This window comes from Peromyscus eremicus, chromosome 8a (assembly GCF_949786415.1).
Source record: "Peromyscus eremicus chromosome 8a, PerEre_H2_v1, whole genome shotgun sequence".
Taxonomy (NCBI): domain Eukaryota; kingdom Metazoa; phylum Chordata; class Mammalia; order Rodentia; family Cricetidae; genus Peromyscus; species Peromyscus eremicus.
Window position 1 is genome coordinate 81,539,006 of NC_081423.1, and position 20,438 is coordinate 81,559,443.

The window sequence follows — 20,438 nt, forward strand, 5'->3', positions numbered from 1 at the left end:
GTGTTAAAATTCAACCAGGCTTCTTTGTTACTGTGGTCAGCTGACCGGAACCAGGAGTCCACTGGGCTTAACTTGTACTTTCACTGCTGGCAGAGTGCAAGTTCCGCCTTACGGACTTAGAATGGGTGGTGTGTGGACCAAGCTCACATAATCTAGATAGGAAAACCTGTGGGGGAAGATTAGCATTCAGCCATCAGAGTGGCTGGATTCATGATTATTTGACCCATCATTGTTATTAATATGATTAATAAACTATTTATTGATTTCATTGTTCTTCCTAACTTAGTAGCCTGCATGTGGAACTTGCTGAAATGACCCTCAACTTCCCAACCGTGTAAGTTCTCTCACTGGGACAGGATTGCTGGTCTGTGTGTGTACCCTTACACACACTCAGAAAGATGCCAGACAGGTCTTTCCAGTGTGCTGTGATTCCTGCTCCGTGACACTAAGCTAGGTGATAAGAACATTAGATTGCTCACTGATGATTACTGAGGCCCAGCTGTGCATGCTGGGGACGTGCTCTTAAGTATTTCCTGGCCCAGACCATGAGCTGCAACATGCAGGAAGGAAGCTGCCTTTCTCTAGCTTCCCAATACTCTTGTCAGTAGTAAGAGGATTAAAATGTCAACCTCAGCCGGGTGGTGGTGGCGCACGCCTTTAATCCCAGCACTCGGGAGGCAGAGTCAGGCGGATCTCTGTGAGTTCGAGGCCAGCCTGGTCTACAAAGCGAGTTCCAGGAAAGGCGCAAAGCTACACAGAGAAACCCTGTCTCGAAAAACAAAAACAAAACAAAAAACAAAAAAAAAAAAAAAAGTCAACCTCAGGATCCTGACCATTCCAGAGAGTAATTATAAGGGTTTCACCTTTGACACCACTGACGCCCAGTCTGAACTGTTTTTACACCTAATTAAATTTATTCTCTTAGGTTTATGGCTGTGAGATTTAAAGGACTATATATGCAATCCATCCATAAAAATCATTTATGCAAATAGTGGACATCAGCTTGACATAATGCCCTTTTCATCCCTTCATTTGGCAAGTGTTTGTCGTGTACTTTATAGCAGAAGTCCACACAGGAGCCTACCTAAGACATGGTCTTTGCCTTCAAACCCCGTAGTCTAGTAGATTACGGTCATCCAAAGGAACCTGTGCAGGGTATTGCAAGATTTTCATAGGCGTTGACCAGGAAGGAGAGAAACACATCCTAGCCAGGAAACAGTGGGTACAAAGGTACAGAAATGAGGAACTGACACGTGTGTGAGGTTACTGGAGGAAAAGCCTCCAGGGGATAACCTTTTCCAGTTCAGTCCTCACATTCTGCTTGCACAGTAGTCATTTTCTGTTGCAGACTTTTCCTGAGCTGGTGCCTTTTTTTTTCTTTTGAACCTGGTAAGTGCTTTCTTGGGCCGTGGTGTGCACATTAAGCACTCACAGTTTCCCTGCTCTCTCTCCTGTAACCATCCTTTCCATAGCTTACATTTCTATTTCAGATTGTGAGGGTAGGCTCTAGGTCCTCAGGTTATAAACTTGTGAGAAGTAGAGGTGGTCTTAAATTCCCTTGTCCTGCTAAGTGAGAAACACTGAATGATCTGAAAGCCTTCTTTCCATGGTATTTCCCCATTGATGGCAGCTTGTTTTCTTTTGGAGTTCTTAGCTGTTAGGAAGCCTTAACAAAATGTACCCCTTCAACCTCTTGTCCTGTTTAGAACCCACCCCTCTAATCCTCCATGATTAAGTAGTCAAGAGCTTGGTCTTCTGTCATTAGAGTGTAAATACCAGCTCTTCCACTTTCTAGTTGTCTGACATGGGGCCAATTTTCTCAGTCCCTCTGCCTCAGTTTCCCTCAACTTCCTAGGGTGCTTGGAAAAACTGATGAAGGTGATACAGGTAAAATACTGAACTCATGGGGTTGGGGATTTAGCTCAGTGGTAGAGCACTTGCCTAGCAAGTGCAAGGCCCTGGGTTTGGTCCTCAGCTCCAGAAAAAAAAGAAAAGAAAAATACTGAACTCAGCCACTACACACTTAAGGACTCATACTGGCTTGAGGTAACCATTTGAAATGAACTGTTTTGAGTTAACCATAGATTGTGATGTTGTTTTCCTATTCCTAGCTTTATGTCTATTTTATTTGATAGGGGAGGATGAAAGACAGGTGTGGGGGCCCCACTCCTTTGATGCCAGCACGTGGGAGGCAGATGCAGGCGGATCTCTGAGTTCCAGGACAGCCTGGTCTACATAGTGAGTTCCAGGACAGCCAGGGCTACACAGAAACCCTGTCTTGAAACAAACATAAAATTTACCGTTACCTAGAATTGGGTTCTGGCCTTTAAAGGAACCTGAGGTGGATTTCCAGCCTTGGAACCTGGTCTGCAAATGGCTGCTCTAATTTATATTTTTCATTAAATGCTCAGCTTGGCTCTCCTATAACTGTCTTTCCTGGCCCCGAAACCCTAGTGTTTGGCCATAAATGATATTCAAGGGATATAATTCTATTCCTTACGAAGTGTAGATAGATTAATGTCAAGGCACACGGAATATATTACCTTGAATAAAACAAAATTGCATATTTAGTATTTATTGGTCTTATTTCTCACTTTTGAAGTGCAAGTCAACAAATAACGGAGATGATGTCAGTTTGTTTATACAGGTATAGAACTTGACCTAAAAAAGCCCTGGTTCAGTTATCAGCCCTTCGCCACCGTCATGCCATACAGGACCACTCACAAACTAGTAAGCCTTGTGTGGTAGCCCTCATAATGAAAATAGATAGGTACGCCAGGCGGTGGTGGCGCACACCTTTGATCCTAGCACTCGTGAGGCAGTGGCAGGCCAGCCTGGGCGGTTACACAGAGAAAAACTGTCTCAAAAAAGAAAAAAAACAACAAAAAAACAGGTATGTTTGGCAGAGAGGAAGGATAAAGATACCCCAGGAGAAATTTAAAAAAAAAAAAAAAAAAAAAAATGGAAGTAGACTTGCGTGGGGACAAAAACTACACTTCCCGCCAGGCCTTGCGGCGTGGCGTGCTCACCTAATGAGTCGCAAGCGCGCCTTTCCCGCGGCGGTCTCATGTTAACGCCCTCCCCGGTGAGTGGGTGTGGCTTCATGCTGGGCTCTGAGACCTGGGGCTGTCTTATTGGCTGTAGGTCATCACCGGCGGAGGCGTGGTGATTAATGGCAACGAATCAGAAGCGTGGCTGGACTTTGGCGCGAGCCGGGAACGCTGAGGCAGGGCAGATTTGGCGCGAGCTGAGTTCGCTTCAGCTGTGCATCTTGTGGCGGGAGATCCCTTGCGGTTGTGATCGAAACACAGGAACGTGCACTGCGGCGACACAGCCTTGAAGCGTGTAAAGGGGCAGATTGCTCCGTGAGGCCTGAGAGTTGGCCCGGAGCCCAAAGAGTTGAGGCTGGTTCGAGCGTGGCCTGTGGAGAGCGGAGATCGCCTGAGGTCTGTGGCTGGGTCAGGGAGGGGGTTGTGCGCCTGCAAGCCGTTCGAGCCCGGAGTGGTGGGAAGGAGCCGAGAGCTGCTGGGAGGAAACGGTGTAGGGTGGGGTTGAGAGCGGTGTGGAGCGCAGGCTAGTCCTGGGCAGAGGAGGATGCAATGGAATTAAACTAGTGCTAAAGATGTCTCATGTGTCTGGAGTGAAGGAGCTAGAAGTATTCTAGAAACCACTGGAGATGAACTGGCATTGCTCAAGTGTAAGAGCTTGGATTCTGGTTTCAGGACGCTTGGGGTGATAGCCGTGTTTTTCTGTGACTGTCTCTAAGAGAGGGATAATAGTTTCTACATCTGAGTTATGGTAAGACTGAAGTGTGTAATATGTGCGTAACGGTATGTTACACATACTAGGTAGACAGATGTTACCTGTTATTTACATGGATTTGGATAGGAAGCAGAACTGTGTTGAAAATACCATGTTAACGTAATTTATGAAGTGAGCGTTGGTCACCAATATAAATAAACTCGGTATGTTTTTCTTTTTGCTTTCGTAAATCCAGGCTTCCTGGCTTTTTTTTTTTTTAACCCAGTTGAGTGGTCATTATGCCTCAAACCCGATCCCAGGCACAAGCTACCATCGGTTTTCCGAAAAAGAAGTTGTCTAAGACACTGAGCAAAACGAATTCCAGAGACAGTAAAGTAAAACTTAAAGACGTCCAGGCTGAACCTTCTGCTCCACGTGCAAACGCTAAAGTTCTGCCTCTCAGTCCCAGAAAACGTCTGGGTAAGTCTTCCACTCTGTAAGCACAGCTGTGTGACTAATAGCCCTCGGGCCTTCCTTTTCTTGATGCTGAGATGCCTGGCAGGCAGTTAAAACCTTGGCTGTATCTGTTTTCATAATGGCTGCTAGGTACGTACTGAACTCCACAGTTAAGCCATTCACTAATAGAGATCATTTTCTTTTTTTTTTTTTTTTTTTGGTTTTTCGAGACAGGGTTTCTCTGTGTAGCTTTGCGCCTTTCCTGGGACTCACTTGGTAGCCCAGGCTGGCCTCGAACTCACAGAGATCCGCCTGGCTCTGCCTCCCGAGTGCTGGGATTAAAGGCGTGCGCCACCACCGCCCGGCTAGAGATCATTTTCTGAGGGACTTACTAGGTTTGATCTTCATTTCTTAGTTCTGTCCTTTAAAATTACCTTAAAGTTACATATGGTTTTATGAAATTTGCCTACATACTCGTAAAAATAAGAAACAAATGGGTGACATTCTTAATATTTTTTATTTTTGTTTTAAAATAGTACTGAACATTTTCACTGTTCCATTTGTTTTTCTGGAGAAAAAAAATTTCTCTAACTCAGGCTGGCCTGGAGCTCACTTTGTAGCCCACGATTGCCTTAAACTTGTGATCTTTCTCCCACTACCATACATTTTTGTTTGGTTGGTTTTGGGTTTTTTTGGTTTTTTTGTTTTGTTTTGAGACAGGGTTTCTCTGTGTAGTTTTGGTGCCTGTCCTGGATCTTGCTTTGTAGACCAGGCTGGCCTTGAACTCACAGAGATCTGCCTGGCTCTGCCTCCCGAGTGCTGGGATTAAGGGCGTGTGCCACCACCGCCCAGCTTGTTTTTTTTTTTTTTTTTTTTTTAATTTGGAGCTGAGGATTGAACCCAGGGCCTTGCGCTTGCTAGGCAAGCACTCTACCACTGAGCTAAATCCCCAACCCTTGGTTTTGGTTTTTTAAAACAGGGTTTTCTCTGTGTTGCCCTGGCTGTCCTGGAACTTGCTCTGTAGACCAGGCTCTTGAGTGCTGGGATTAAGGATGTGCGCCATCACTGCGGGCCACACTTGGCTTGTGTGTGTTGATGATGCTACTGGTTGTTGTGGATTGAGCACAAGACCTCGTTCTTCCTAAGAAGTGCTATACTGCTTAGCTATACATGCCCAGTCTAAGAACTTTAGTATTATTATTGATAGATATGATTGTGCTTAGTGGTAGCAGAGCATATGTTGTTGGGGAGTGATCTGGACATATCTGAAGATTTTAGTCTGTTACAATTGAGGGGATAGTATTGGAACAATGTGTAAACGCTAGCAATGCTTCTGAACACGACAATGCACACAGCAGCTTCCTACAGAGGAAAGTTATTCATTCCAAGATGTCAGTGGCGTCAAGATTGATGTCTTTTTTTTTTTTTTTTTTTAAGTTTTTCAAGACAAGGTTTCTCTGTAACAGCTCTCCTGGGTGCTGGGATTAAAGGCGTATGCCACCACCAGCTGGTGTTAAATCCTATTTTAAAATAACTTACAGTTTCACCTCACTAGAACTCATTTGGTTTCTACCAATTGATAAGATTCAATGGTGCCATCTGGTGGCCGTGTGTGCTCCTTAGTGAGAAGTGTCTTTTGTGGTTCTGACTAAGGTAGAAATTCACTTCTTGGCTTTTAATCCCAGAATTTGGGAGACAGAGGCAGGCAGATCTTTGAGTTCAAGGCCAGCCTGATCTACAGAGCTAGTTCTAGGACAACCAGGGCTACACAGGGAAACCTAGTCTTGAAAAACTGGGGGGAAAAAAGAAAAAGAAAGAAAGAAAGAAAACAAAATTCTGCTCTTCTTGGTGTGGGAAAGTCTTTGCACTTCCTTTTACTGTCCTCCACTGTGAAGGACCACGGTCTGCGTTCAGTGTTTTGGGTGCTGGATGGCATTGCTGTGACCGACATGTTCTGTTTTAACGGTTCAGGTGATGACAACCTGTGCAACGCTCCTCATTTGTCTTCCTGTTCCCCACCGAAGCTGGGCAAGAAAGAAAACGGCCCACCTCACTCACGTACTCGGAAGGGATGCAGATTAGTATTCGATGAGGAGCTGACGGTTAAGTCTTCAAACCAAAAAGAGCAAGACCGAGTTCACCAAAACCAAATACTTCCCTCAGCTCAAAAAGGTCAAGAAACAAATTCTGAGCAGAAATGTCCACCGGAGAAGGAATCTGCGCGTGTGAGACTGTTCAAACAAGAAGGTGGGCTCTTAATGGCAGCTGTTGGTGTGCCATTGGGAACAGAGATGACACAGAATGAAACCCAGGGAGTCTTTTCAGTCACCTTCTGTTGGGTCTTAACTGCCCTTTTATGTCTGGCACAGGAACTTGCTATCAGCAAGCAAAGCTTGTCCTGAACACAGCTGTCCCAGATCGGCTGCCTGCCAGAGAAAAGGAGATGGACGTCATCAGGGCCTTCCTGAAGGAGCACATCTGTGGGAAAAAAGCTGGAAGTCTCTACCTCTCTGGTGCTCCTGGGACCGGAAAAACTGCCTGCTTGAGCCGGATTCTGCAAGACCTCAGGGTACGCTGAGAGTCTGAGTGACAGATGCTCTTGCTAAAAAGATTTGACTCTTAAGGGTTAAGGAAGAATAGACTGTTATGTGATTGAATGCTTCCCAGAAGTAAGAATTCTTGTTATTTCAGGGTATAAATCTTTCCAAAGGAAAGTAGAGCTTCGCTCTTGTGTTCTCTTAGCTCTCAGAGACCAGATCAGCTTTCAGTAAATTTTTGTCTGAAGCCAACATATCGCCCATGTTTGCATCTTTTTTTTTTTTTTTTTTTTTTAATATACCTAGAAGGAAGTGAAAGGCTTTAAAACGATCCTGCTGAATTGCATGTCTTTGAGGAGTGCCCAGGCTGTGTTCCCAGCTATTGCTCAGGAGATTGGTCGGGAGGAAATATGCAGACCAGCTGGGAAGGACTTGATGAGAAAACTGGAAAAGCATGTGACTGCAGAGAAGGGCCCCATGATGTAAGTATTTCTCGGCTGCGTGTTGCTCAGTAAAAATCCTCAAGATGTTACCCACGAAAAAAAAGAACTTGCCCTGAAAAGAACTTTGCTCTGAGAAGTATGTACATATGCTTGAAGAAAAAAGATAATGTATTTTCTAATTTTAAAAACATTGTACTAACCTCTTTATTGATGGTACTGGGACTCAAAGCCAGGGCCCTGTGTGTGTGTGTGTGTGAGATAACTTTTTTTAAGCAAGTCCTTTGAAAACAATTGGGTGACACTTGTTAGTAATGGGGGATGCTAGTCTAACCCTGGCTAATGGCAAGATGAGCTATGGTCTGCAAGCTGAGCTGAGCTTTCTGGCTATAACCTAAGGTGAGCTCAGATCAAGCATGGGAAGCCTGAAAATGTGATTGGTACTAATTGTTTCTCTTTGTATGTAGTGTGTTGGTGTTGGACGAGATGGATCAGCTGGACAGCAAAGGGCAGGATGTTTTATACACACTGTTTGAATGGCCGTGGCTAAGCAATTCCCGATTGGTGCTCATTGGTTAGTGCTCAGTTGTTACTGTCACGTGGTGAATTTGAAATTTTGTTAATCCTTTAAAATCTGTTCAACTTATGTGTGTATAGTATGGGTATAGTATGGGTGTGTGTTTGTGTGTGTGTGTGTGTGTGTGTGTGTGTGTGTGTGTGTGTTTTGCCTGCACGCAGGTCTGTGCACCACTTGCATACCGGATACCCATGGAGGCCAGAAGTGGATGTCTGATTCCCTAAACTGGAGTTACAAATGTAGTGAGCAGGCATGTGGTTGCTGGGAGTTGAACCTGCGTCCTCTGGAAGAGCACCCAGTGCTCTTAACCGCTGAGCCATTTCTTCAGCCCCACCTGTTATTTTATACTTAAGCCAGCTTTTTGTCTTATGGAAATAAGAAAATTTACTGTGATAGTAATTTTAATAGATTTTGTGAGGTCTGGATAAAAATGACAAAGAAGGCAGACGCCACACTGCATCCCTGTGGTCCCAGTTATTTGGGAGGATGAGTGCACCACGCCGCCGCCTGGCTTGCAGGGTCTCAGGGCAGCCCTGGCTGGCCTGGAATTCAACGGAAATCTGCCTGCCCATCCTCATTTCTCACTCCCTTCTTCCTGGAGACAAGGTCTATAGCTCAGGGCGGTCTTAAACCCGCCATCCTCCTGCCTCATTCTCCCATGTGTTAAGACTATGAGCATGCTTCCCCATACCTGCCTAAGCACTGTATCATCCCTAGTAGGTCCAGCTTACCTTTTAGTGTGAGGTGGAGAGCAAGTGGGAGCAGCAGTTGAAATACTGGGTTATGACTGGGAATTTATCCTTCGAAGGCTTTAATTTCCTTGTAGGGTGATTTGTCTGCTGATTGTTATTTCTCTCCTCAGGTATCGCTAATACCCTAGATCTCACAGACAGAATTCTGCCGAGACTTGAAGCTAGAGAAAACTGTAAGCCGCAGCTGTTGAACTTCCCCCCTTACACCAGAAATCAGATAGCTACGATCCTGCAGGATAGACTCAGTCAGGTGAGCGTTGACCATTGTGCCAAATTCTGTTGCAGGGATAATCTCTGTGGTGGAAAGCTAACAATAGATTTGAAATATTTTGATTTGATTGCTTTATTAATGGTGTGGCAAGCTCCCATGGACCATAATGAGTGAGAACATTTTTACGTGAATATCTACACGTGGTTTCATTTATTGGCTGCTTCACTGTTGAAATAAAAGTAGGAATTAGAGGACTCATGCTTCCTTAATGGCCTTTAAAAAGTAGGGCCTGGGCCAGTGAGGTGGCCCAGCAGGTAAAGGCACTGGCTGCCAGTTCTAATGACCTGAGTTCCATCTCTGAGACCCCCATGGTGGGAGGAAGACCTAGCTCCTGGAAGGTGTCGGCTGAGCTCCACAGGTTTGGCACACATGCTCTGCCCCACCCCTACTCTAAACAAAAATAAACAAACGGAATAAAATTTTAAGAGTAGGGCCTATGAGCCTGGTGTAGTGGTGCACACCTTTTATCCCAGTACTTGGAAAGCAGAGGCAGACAGTGCCCAGTGTTGGAAGCCAGCCAGGGCTGCACAGAGAGATCTTGTCTCAAAAAAACAAAAAACAAGAGAGCCTATGGGAAAACATTTGTAGTTTCACTTACTTTTTTATTCTGTTCAGGAACCTCTGCACATTCCTATAAAATTCTTAAATATATGCAATATGTCCCTTACACCTAAAGGTGGTCAATCAGGTTTAGACCTTGTGATACGTCCAGTCCCAGAGTTAGATTTTATTGTTTATTTATTGATTGATGGTACTGGGATTCACAAGGTCTCATGCTAGTAAGTGCTCTACACAGAGCTGTATTTATTTTGTATTTATTATATATTTATTTATTTTAAATGATGTGACTTGATTCTTTTGTTTGTTTGTTTGTTGTGTTTTGAGACAGAGTTTCTCTTTGTAACAGCCCTAGCTGTCCTGGAACTTAATCTGTAGACCAAGCTGGTCTCTTAACTCACAGAGATCCACCTGCCTCTGCCTCCCAAGTGCTGGGATTAAAGGCGTGCGGCACTACCACTGCCCAGCTATTATATATTTATCTGAGACAGCCTCGCTGTGGTTGACTTGAGTTTAGCTCCTCCTGCCTTAGTGTCCGCAGGTAGCTAGGATTATGGATGGGCCTGTGTTCGTTCCTAAGGTTGACTCAGTTGTTATCTGTGTCTTGTCTGAAGGTGTCAAGAGACCAGGTTCTGGACAGTGCTGCCATTCAGTTCTGTGCCCGCAAAGTATCTGCTGTTTCCGGAGACATCCGTAAAGCACTGGATGTTTGTAGGTGAGTTATGGCAGTGTTGACTGTCTTTCTTAAAAAGAAGAAGAAATGCTGTCAGTTGTCTCATGGAACTCAAATGAATGTGGCTTAAGAGGCCCCGTTCTGCTACTTTTTTATGCTCAGAAAAGAGGACTTGTTTCTCAGTGGGGAGCTCTGGGTTTCCACCGCGTTAATGTCTGAAACATTATCAGTCCATTACCTACAGAGGGGGAAACAAATGAGATGTTGCTGGCGCCCCCTGTGGTGATTATAGATTGGTTAATTACATTTGTATTAAAAAAGACTCCAGTTTGCTTTTCCATTCGCTGGGCTCAAGCAGGTTTATTTATGGACCTGAACCATCTTTGCCTTTAGACTTTCTTCTTCCTTTCCTTTTGTGGGCACCCCTTCCTCCCTCCAGTTGGTGGTCCCCCAAGTCCTACCCTAGACCTCTTTCTCTCCTCCATCCCTCTGCCCCTCCTGCTGGGGAAAGCCTCTGTGCTGACTGATGAAAGTTCTTTCCTCCCAGTAGGGGCACTGGGTCCATTAAAATGATCCTTGCTGTGCTGGCCCGCTGGTCCAACTTCCTCCTATTGCCCTGCCAAAGATCCAGGTCTGCCTTATGGCTTCCCGTGGGCAAAACACTTTAGAGAGAGCGGTGGGAGAGGACGCTCTTCCTGTTGCTAGATTGCATGATCTGGAATGTGAAAGTCCCCTAGTCAGCAAAGTACTTGAGTAAAGACTACAGCTATGAGTGATAGCCATGTAGGTCAGCAAGATTAGCCTACATGTGTCCTGTAGAGTCTATCTGAGGACTCCCCTTGTGGGTCTGTTGTGTGGGAGTGCTGTAAGACCTCCTTAGTCCACCCCCACACTGCATATCGCTCTGCCCATGACTTTTTTCCTCATCTAAAATGTTACTGGCTTAATGTGTGGCAACCTGCTTGACATCTGTCAGAGGAAGATAAGTAGCATGTCTCTCAAATCCCCGGTCTTTTCATGTTGAAGGCGGTCAAGTCCTCCTGAAGCTGCGACTTAACCCAGTTTGTTTAGGGACCTTAATTTTTATTTTTTCAGGCAGGGTCTCTCTGGGTAACTGGCTCCCCTGGAACTCACTCACTGTGTAGACCAGACTGGCCTCTAAGATTGATTTACATTTTAGCTTCATGCGTGTGTGCCTGTGCAGGTCAGAAGAGTGTGTCAGATCCCCTGGAGTTGGAGTTACAGGGGATTGAGAGCTGCCTAGTGTAGGTGCTGGGCACGAAACTTGGAAGGGACCTTAATTTTTTGTTTTTTGTTTTTTGTTTTTTTTGTTTTTTCGAGACAGGGTTTCTCTGTGTAGCTTTGCACCTTTTCCTGGAACTCACTTGGTAGCCCAGGCTGGCCTCGAACTCACAGAGATCCGCCTGGCTCTGCCTCCCGAGTGCTGGGATTAAAGGCGTGCGCCACCACCGCCCGGCTACCTTAATTTTTTTAAAAACGGGTTTTTAGTTAATGTGCCTGCTTTGAGGCATGGTCCCTTGGTGTGGTATTTGGTTTGGCTGAGACTAAATTTTAGAAAATTTTTTTTTTTTTATAGGCGAGCTATTGAAATTGTGGAGTCGGACGTCAAAAGCCAGACGGTCCTCAAACCACTGTCTGAAGGTGAGTAGCTTAACCTGCTTCCTGTCTTCATCTGTAGATGGAGAGTTAAGTTTCCTGAGGAAAGGGGAAGATAAACAGACACAGTTAAATCCACGCACGCGCGCACATACGAGGGAGCAAGGTGTAGTCTCATCTAGTTTATTTCAGTCTTGCCTGCCAGTAGTCTGTGTGTTACTGGAAATGAGTTCCCCGGGGTGTTCCTAAATGGTGGGGCTCAGGTAGTAAGGTTTCTTCCAAGGCTCTCAGGGTGAGTCACCTTCTGTCTGGTTCCTTACGATGAGTGCCCTTTAAGTTTTTACGTAGGAGAAAGCAGTGGCCGGGAAGGGAAGGAAAGACAGTCGTATTATGGACTGAGCAGATGAGGAGTTCACCTCGGTGTCGTGAGGCAGTCTACAAGGGCAGAGCACAAACGTCTGTGGCCAGGAAACCAAACGCTGTCACAAACGAGCTTGAGTTTCCCTTTTCCTCAACCCTGTTTTCTTCACTGGCAGATTTTCATCAGTATTTATTTTATTTTTAGTTAGTTAGTTTTGGTTTTTCAAGACAGGGTTTCTCTGTAGCAGCTCTGGCTGTCCTGGAACTCGTCAGTATTTATTGAAAGAAACAATTTAAAGGGTTTTAGAAGTAACCCAAATTAGTGCTTGGGCTGTGAGTAGGCTGCATACTCCACTGTGTGGACTTCGGTCATGTTCTCTGTCTCCTTCCTCACTCCTAGCAGTAACACACAGGCTTGTCAGTGGCCCTGGGAGAACCTAGTGCACACTGCTGAAAGAGCTTCAGGGTCCTGGAGTAACTTATGGGACTCCCTAATTCCTGTCTTTTATTGTTTTGTTTTTGTTTTTTGAGACATGGTTTCTCTGTGTAAAGGAACTTTTTTGGTTTTTTCAAGACAAGGTTTCTCTGCGTAATAGTCCTGGCTGTCCTGAACTCACTTTGTAGACCAGGCTGGTCTCGAACTCACTGAGATCCACCTGCCTCTGCCTCCTGAGTGCTGGAATTAAAGGCGTGCGTCGCCACCGCCACCCCCACCCCCACTGCCACCTGGCAGGAACTTTCTAATACATAGAAATAACTAGGTTCCCCAGCACTGAAGATAGGCAAACAAAAATTAGCTGGATGCCAAGCTTGGTGGGCCATACCTATGATTCCAGCCCTCAGGAGGCTGAAGTCTTGAGAATCACTATAAGTTCAAGGCCAACAGAGGCTGCATAGAAAGACTTTCTTAAACCGTGGAACAACAACAAAATGGGTAGACGTCCCGTTGGGATTGTTTTAGAAGGGACTTCCTAGTTCCTTTCATCAGGGAACCTCTGCTGTTCTGTGAGCCCTGCTTCCTCTATTAGCCCTGTGCAGCTTCCTGCTTGTGGGTTGTTGTGGGGCAAGTGCAGGCACAGGTTGTTCAGGAGCAAAACCTGCCACTATCGCACAGACGTGCTTCTCCAAACAGTGGGACCACGGTCCCGTGTAGATAGCTAGGCTTTCTATCCAGTGATATTGTCTGCTGTCTTCCAGACCGGTTTGGAGGGGTGAACAAACTTCAGGGTTCATCTAGGGAAGCCATCTGGGGTGCGGGGGCTTCGAGTGGGGTTGACTTTACCGTCTGTACTTACCCACTCATTTGACTCAAAATGTTAGATAAATTTTCCAACTAGTACTTCTCCTTCCTTAACTGCCAGGTAGTCGGCTTTGCTGCAGGGTTTTGTGCTGAGGATCAGTCACACCAGGGGGTCTGCACTGGGCAACCTCTGAGGCAGTTAGCCCTACTTGGTGGCTTCTGTCAGGTTCTTGCTAATTCAGAAGGTAGATCAGTGGTCTTCTCAACATTAAGTTGTATCCTAAAGGACAAAATAGATCATTATTCTTCTGAGAGAAAAGGCAGCCCTGCTCTCCCAAGTCATCCGGAACTGCTTTTTCCTCCTCTTCCGCCTTGGAGACAGAACCTCCACTTTGCCGTTGTGCCCGCACCTGGGTTTCCTTTAGCTAACATTAGCTAACACCAGCATTGTGTGTCTCCGCACACACAGTTTTAGAGGCTGAACAAAGCTTGGCTTGCTTACCTTGCAGGTCAATCACCCTCTGAGGCGCCAGTTCCCAAACGTGTTGGCCTTGCTCACATATCCCAAGTCATTTCGGAAGTGGATGGGAACAGGGTGACTCTGAGCCAAGAAACAACACAAGATTCCCTCCCTCTCCAGCAGAAGATCTTGGTTTGCTCTTTGCTGCTCTTGACCAGGCGGCTGAAGATCAAAGAGGTCACTCTGGGGAAGGTAAGCTGGGGGTCTCAGCAGGTGGAGTGGAATGCAGGTCTTCTAGGCAATAGGAGTGAGTCAAAAATAGGTTTTATCGGTAAGAATAAATGTTGGTATTACTGCATTTGGGAGGCAGAGGCATGTGGATCTTTGAAGATTTGAACTAGCCTGATCTTACATAGTTCTAGGCCAACCAGGACTACATAGTAGCCTTATCTTTAAAAAACAAAAAAAAACAAAAAACATGAGTTAAGGCCAGGCAGTGGTAGACCACGCCTTTAATCCCAAAAGGCTAGGAGGCAGACACAGGTGAATGTCTTTGAACTCGAGGCCAGTCTAGTCCACATAGTGAGTTCTAGGGACAGCCAAGGATATGTAGAAAGACCCTTGCCTCACCACCACCACCACCACCACCACCACCACCACCACCACCCCCAAAAAACTAAGAAACTGAGTGGTTCAATACCTGTGATTCTAGTACTTAGGAGGCAGATTAAAGAGGGTCGCCAGCCAGAACTACAAGCAATTCCTACATTTTATATTAAAGTAAATGACTCGGCAGTCCAGAGCAGTTGCTGCTGTACATGCGGAGGACCTGGGTTCCATTCCCAGCACCCATGTGGTGCCTCACAACAATCTAACTTTAGTTCCAGGGGACCTGACAACTTTTCTGCTCTCCATGGGCATTGGGCATGAGTGCGGTGCCCATACATAAATACATGCCAGCAAGACCCAGGAAATTAAAGAACATCTTTTGCAAGAGAACCCTAAAGTATAGGAAGGGGGAGTGCAGAAGGTGTATTGCCTGTTTGAGGGTTTATTGAAGAGGGGGAAATAGAATATACAGGTAACTTAAGACGGTGTTCCTGGGCTTGTTTTTGCTTTTTCATCTGAGGTTATGAGATGTGACTTTTAAGTGACGCTTGTTCCCCCTCATTTCCTCCCAGTTATACGAGGCCTACAGCAGCATCTGTCGCAAACAGCAGATGGCGGCTGTGGACCAGTCTGAGTGTTTGTCCCTGTCGGGACTCCTGGAGTCCAGAGGCATTTTGGGATTAAAGAAAAATAAGGAAAGCCGCCTGACCAAGGTACAGGTGACAGCTTATGGTGTCCCTGCTTTTAATTGTCCTGTTCTAGAGAGTGTGTCATTTGCCAGAGTAAAGATTAGAAATGACTAGTGAGCAATTTGTTTTTCTGCTAGCTAGGGTTTCAGATGAGAGGGGAGGGAGTGGTGTGATTTAGGCCATTGAAAACAGCAGGGTTGGACTTGCCGGGCCAAGGAACGTGGAATATGATAGGGAGTGTCATGGTGTGTGCGGGTGTGTGTGTGTGTGTGTGTGTGTTCGTTCTTCCTCATGAAAAACCCTTTCCTCTTCCCAGGTGTCTCTGAAGATTGAAGAAAGGGAACTGGAGCATGTCCTGAAAGGCAAAGCTTTCATTGGTAATATCCTCGCTGCTGGACTGCCCTGAATGCTTCTCCCACCCCACCTGCAAGTGTCCCGCTGACATTTGGCAGACTGGGGAATCTCCATTTTAGTGTATGGATTCATTGGCTCTTACTGTTTTTACTCATAAAAATGACTGAGTAGCTGGGTGTGATGGCATATGCCTGTAATCCCAGCACTTGGGAAATAGAGGCAGAAGGATCAGGAGTTCAAGGCCATCCTTTGCTACATAGTGAGTTTGAGGCTGGCCTGGACTACATCAGACACTCTAAAGACAAAACCAATGACCCTTTTAAAGTACTATTCGGTAACTTTTCCACTTCTGCACCTAACCAATGTGCCTGCAAGGACATACAGACTTGTGCTGAAGGATTTGTATGTATTATTTTTCTAAATATAAACGATATATTTTGTGAAGAACTTTGAGGTTTAAAGATGAAGTGGAATGATCCAGAAAAATATACAAGCCTCCAGGAAAATTTGAAGGATCTTTTGGTCAAAGGACTCTGGAGTTTACTACATTCCCAGACAGGTACTGCCTCGTTGGACTTTTTAAGGACTCGGGGAGTTTCTCTAGTGCTCCCACGCAATGTGGGGGGTGATAAGGAGAATGTAACTGCAGATTGTAAATATATTTATTTTCAAGTTTCATTTTTGGGCTGCATTTGTTACCTTTGTCACCCCTTTGTGTGTGGGCAGATGGGTGCCACCGTGTTCGTGTTGGGGACGACTGCAGAAGTCATTGTTCACCTTGCGGATCCCAGGGACTGAGCTCGGGGCACCAAGCGTGGCAGCAAGCACCTTTACTTCTGAGCCATTTCGTGGGCCTGCATTTGTTGTCTCTAAGTAGAGTCACATTCAGGGGAGTTCCAGTTTGGGGACAGTCAGACCTACACAAAGAAACACTGTCTCAAAAACAAACAAACAAACAACAACAAAAAAAAACAAACCCCAGAAAAGGCCTTCTCATACTGTGCTAAGGTCTTAGCTTCCCGAAGATGAAGCCGTTGTTTCAAAATGGCTCAGGTCAGGCCTGGATTTTCATCTGAACACTTCATGGTCTCCTTAGATAAGTTTATCCATATGGTCACCGAGGACACTGCTGGGTTTGATTTCCAGCGGTTTAAGTGGCAATTTGTGACAGGGACAGCAGAGGGCACCATTATAACACTGCTTTGAAAGTGTGGGACTGGGCAGAGGTGGTTTTGGAGGGAAGGGGCAGGAAGAGGACTTGTTTGGGGAATTGCTATTCCTTTGTACCTGAGCAGACGGTCAGCTGTAAACAGTGTGCTAGGGATGGTCTGAACCTCTTTCCTCTGAGAGAGGCTGCTGCCTCCTTGTCTGATCTGGCCTTGAGTTTGGGAATTTGATAGGCGCACAGAAGATCCGTTGGCCACTGTTTGATTCATTCTGCACACTGTATCCTTGTAAAGTGATCTGCGCCACAGCAGGTGGGGTGGGATGGGATAGAAGGGCAGTGAGCGCTCTGAAATGCATACTGCCCGCTGGTGTGTGTAGCAGAAGAGTCTAGATAGGAGTTTGGATGTCACACACACTCCTTTACTACAGTGTTCCTCCCCTCTGGGGCAATGTACAAGTGGAGAGGACGGTTCTCTACCAAGAAGTTCGGGAAATGTCTGGGACTATAAGGGTTAACAAGCATAATTGTAAAGATTGTCCGAAGACTGATGGAAAGCAGAGACTGAATGGGATTGAGAACAGATGTGAGGCTTGATTTAAATTACATTTTATTGGATGCTGCAGCCTTAAGAGACGTGACTGCTTTACAGTTTGTTTCCACACTGTGGGTAGCTGCTGTCTGTTCTGTGTCCACAGTAGGATCCTGCCCAAAAAGGAGCGGCCTCCCCACCTCGTTGTATTTGAGGCTTGGCGCCTTCCTCTAGCTGTGGGGCTTGAGTCGGGAACATGGCTTGACTCTCAGTGGGACTGTGCTGTATCCTCCCTGGCTTCTGGCCAAGATCATATTTGCAGATTCAAAGGGGCCAAGTTCCTTCCCCTCTCTACCTTTTCTCTTTTTCTCGACACTGCGCCCCCCCCAGTTTAGAAATAGGGCTTTCTGTGTACTGTTTTGTTAGTTTCCTTCAGCTCCCCCCCCCCCCCCCCCCGCCCCAGTGCCCCCACTGACAATTTCTAGGTCATTGCCACTCTTAAGACTTCGGCAATTGGAATGGGGTTGGTTCTGTCAATGATGCGTGAAGCAGCCGAGAGTCCCTGCTTGGCTCCCGCTGCCCTTGTGGGAGCAGAGGCTGATGTATGTCAGTGAAGTCTTAAGTGTGATTCAGACGGCCGGCCGGGGCAGAAGGGAAGAGAGCCCTTTCCTTGGCCGCTTTTCTCACTGAGGCTGAGAGCTATGGGAAGGTGGTGGGAGTTTAAGTAGGATGGGACGGGCCTGTGGTTACGAGTTTTTGCCAGGATCATCGTAGGCCACTCCACATGGAGCAGTGGTGGCAAAGAGGCTGACCTACATTTTTCCTTTTGAAGATGGTGGGATGTGTGTGTCTATCCTGGTCTGTCTGTCTTTTTAAGAACCAGATTAAGCGTCCATAGTGTTGGGTATTGCTGTGGAAAGAACATGGACCCAATAAAGTTGGTATGAATATCAACCCCAAACTGCCACTGACAGTTCTGGCTCCATGAAGACTTGCCTGTGGCTAGCTAACTGCAAGAGTGTGTGAGGTCCAGGCTAGCTACCCAGAAGTCAGGAAACCTGGCAGGCCCCTTCCCCTCCCCATCCTCTCCCATTGCTCTTGCCCCCACCCCACCCCCAGCACAGGAACTTTACCGCTCGACTACCCAGTCCTCCCCACTTTTATTAAGTACCCTCTAAAGATACACAATAAGCTGGACCTGGTGTACAGGCCTACAATCCCAGCTCTGCAGGAGGATCACAAGTTCAAGGCTTGCCTGGACTACGAGAGTGAGTTCAAGGCCAACCTGGAGAATTTATGAAAGAGGGCCAGCTCAGAAATAAGAGTGCTCGCCTGGCATACACCAAGCCCTGGGTTCGGTCCTCGGTGTGGGGGTGGAAAAGAAAGACACAGTCAGGACCAGTAGCTTAAGCCTGTGTTTGTAAAAATGCCTTCACTAAGGCCGGCTGGGGAGACTGCAGGCATGAGGCCCTAAGCCCAATCTCCAGGACACCCCACCACGGAGTCACACACTAGTAATCCAATCCCAGCGCTGGAGAGGCTGAGACAGGCAGATAGACCCCTGGGGCCCCTACGTGGTCAGGTCAGGTAAGTAAGAGTCGCCTCTGTAGTAAAAAAACAAGCCTGGCAACTCCTGGGGAATGATACCTACGGTTGACCTTTAGCCTACACACTCACAAAAATATCTTGACTGTGGGGGGCGGGGGAGCCAAAGTGGGGTTTTGTTGTTTATGGTGTAGGGGATTGAACCCAGAGCGAGAATTTATTTACATTTGTGTCGGTCTCCCGCACTTAACTCTGGTAGCTATTCATTAACTACTTTTCCGTGAACAACACAAGAAAGATACAGCCTTCCCCCCATCTGGAGAACGGTTCTCAGCTGGAGGTAAACTCTGCTGCCCAGGCACTCAGGTGGGCTGAGCCCCTGCAAAAGGCCTCCCGATTGCAGTTGCCGGGCATGTTCGTTGATCAGACCTCAGCCCTTGGGCTGGATGTCCTAGTAATTGGCTTCGGGCAATCTCTGTTGCTTCAGGGAGGCTTTGGCTCTGGGTTGGAGACCTGGCCTGCAGGCTAGGAAGAGGTGGTTCAGTCCAGAAGTTACCTAATGTCCCCAGAGATCTCCCAGAAAAACGGCCTCTAGTCTGTAAGGGACTGGGGAAGAACCCACCTTGGATGTCCTACTTTCTGGCTTTGTGGGGGAAGTTAGCTCAGTTTCCTCCTGCCGGCTTCCCCTCCACAGAGGAAGGTGCACGGGGCAGAAGTGTGCCCTCTGGTCTTCTCTTACTCCAACTCCACCAGTCCAGACCCTGCCGGTGGAAGCTAAGAGGGTGCAAGGAGCCTGGGTAGAGGCCGAAGTGAAGGCTGGCAAAAGGAGCCAGCTCCGTGTTGGCTTTTTTCTTTCTTTTTTTTTTTTTTTAATTTCTAATTGAGTTCTGAATCAGCCTCATTCGCTTTGATCCCTCCTCCGTTTCCCACACTGCCTGAAAGAGCTGGATCAGCACTTTGTAACAAGGGTGCGCCTGCTCCCCACACCCCCCCTCCCCGACGCTCTCTGCTGCCGCCATCCACGGCTTGTCTCCTTCAGTTAAGATAATGAAGATACTGAGAGATAAAATGTGTATTTAATAAGGGTGGGGGCAGGGAGGCGGAAAGGGGCAGCCAGGGCCTTCCCTAGTCTGGGGCCTCGCCAAGACTCTGGCTGAAAGCAAAGCTCGAGTAAGACTTGGCTTCGGGGTGTGGGGGTTTCTGGGCCTCAATCCAGCTGACTTCACTGCCTGCTGTTTGCCCTAAATTCCCCCACCTCCACCCTCTCACCGCCACACTCCTTCCCTCTCGGCTGGCTCCCAGTGGGAAGAAGAAGGAGTCCCGCTTGACTTTCCTTTCAGCTGGTAACTTGGCCTTTGCTGTGGTACCCCCCCACCCCAGTGTCAGCTGCAAGGTCAGGCTAGGGCAGCCCCCTGTAGCCTAGGCCTGTAGAAGCTGTGGGTTCACAGTGGGGGGCGAAAAAGCTGGAGTTAATGAAGGCCAGCTGCCCGGCTGGGTTCTGCCTACAGCTAGCTGGAGGCCTTCGGTGGTGGTTAGGGGGAGGGGAGGGTGACCTCCATTCCTGGGTACAAGGATATCCTGTGGCAGCTGGGCCTGTGCTTCTCCGGGAGCTCGGTTTCATCCTCAGCTTGTTCGAGTCGTCTGCTTCTCTCCTCCTCCGTTCCTCCCCTCCCCAAATAACACTGGGCTCTTACTGAGCTTTCTAACTGTAGTGGTGGCCCAGCTGAGATCTGAGGATCTCCAAGCCCTTTGGTAAACACTCATTAACTGCCTGGGAAGAATCCCGAGTCCTGTTTAACAGCTGGGAGAGAACTGAGGCACATTAGGGTGAAAGGCTTGACCTGAGCTCACCCCGCAGACTC

At 47.1% G+C, this 20,438-nt stretch overlaps 1 protein-coding gene across 1 annotated transcript; it reads left to right on the forward strand.

The window, feature by feature from the left end:
- Window positions 1-3,089: 3,089 nt before the first annotated feature.
- Window positions 3,090-16,012, forward strand: Cdc6 (cell division cycle 6). Its single transcript, XM_059271714.1, has 12 exons — window positions 3,090-3,446; window positions 4,028-4,221; window positions 6,169-6,444; window positions 6,567-6,766; window positions 7,041-7,216; window positions 7,642-7,748; window positions 8,614-8,753; window positions 9,947-10,047; window positions 11,603-11,667; window positions 13,732-13,934; window positions 14,864-15,004; window positions 15,297-16,012. The coding sequence occupies exons 2-12, from the start codon at window positions 4,041-4,043 to the stop codon at window positions 15,384-15,386; spliced, it is 1,680 nt and encodes a 559-aa protein (XP_059127697.1). The 5' UTR covers window positions 3,090-3,446; window positions 4,028-4,040; the 3' UTR covers window positions 15,387-16,012.
- Window positions 16,013-20,438: the final 4,426 nt, after the last annotated feature.

Coding starts and splice junctions, on each gene's coding strand:
- Cdc6 (XM_059271714.1), top strand. CDS start 4,041: ATGCCTCAAACCCGATCCCAGGCACAAGCTACCATCGGTTTTCCGAAA. Junction 6,767..7,040: donor GGATTCTGCAAGACCTCAGG/GTACGCTGAGAG, acceptor TAATATACCTAG/AAGGAAGTGAAAGGCTTTAA. Junction 10,048..11,602: donor AAAGCACTGGATGTTTGTAG/GTGAGTTATGGC, acceptor TTTTTTTTATAG/GCGAGCTATTGAAATTGTGG.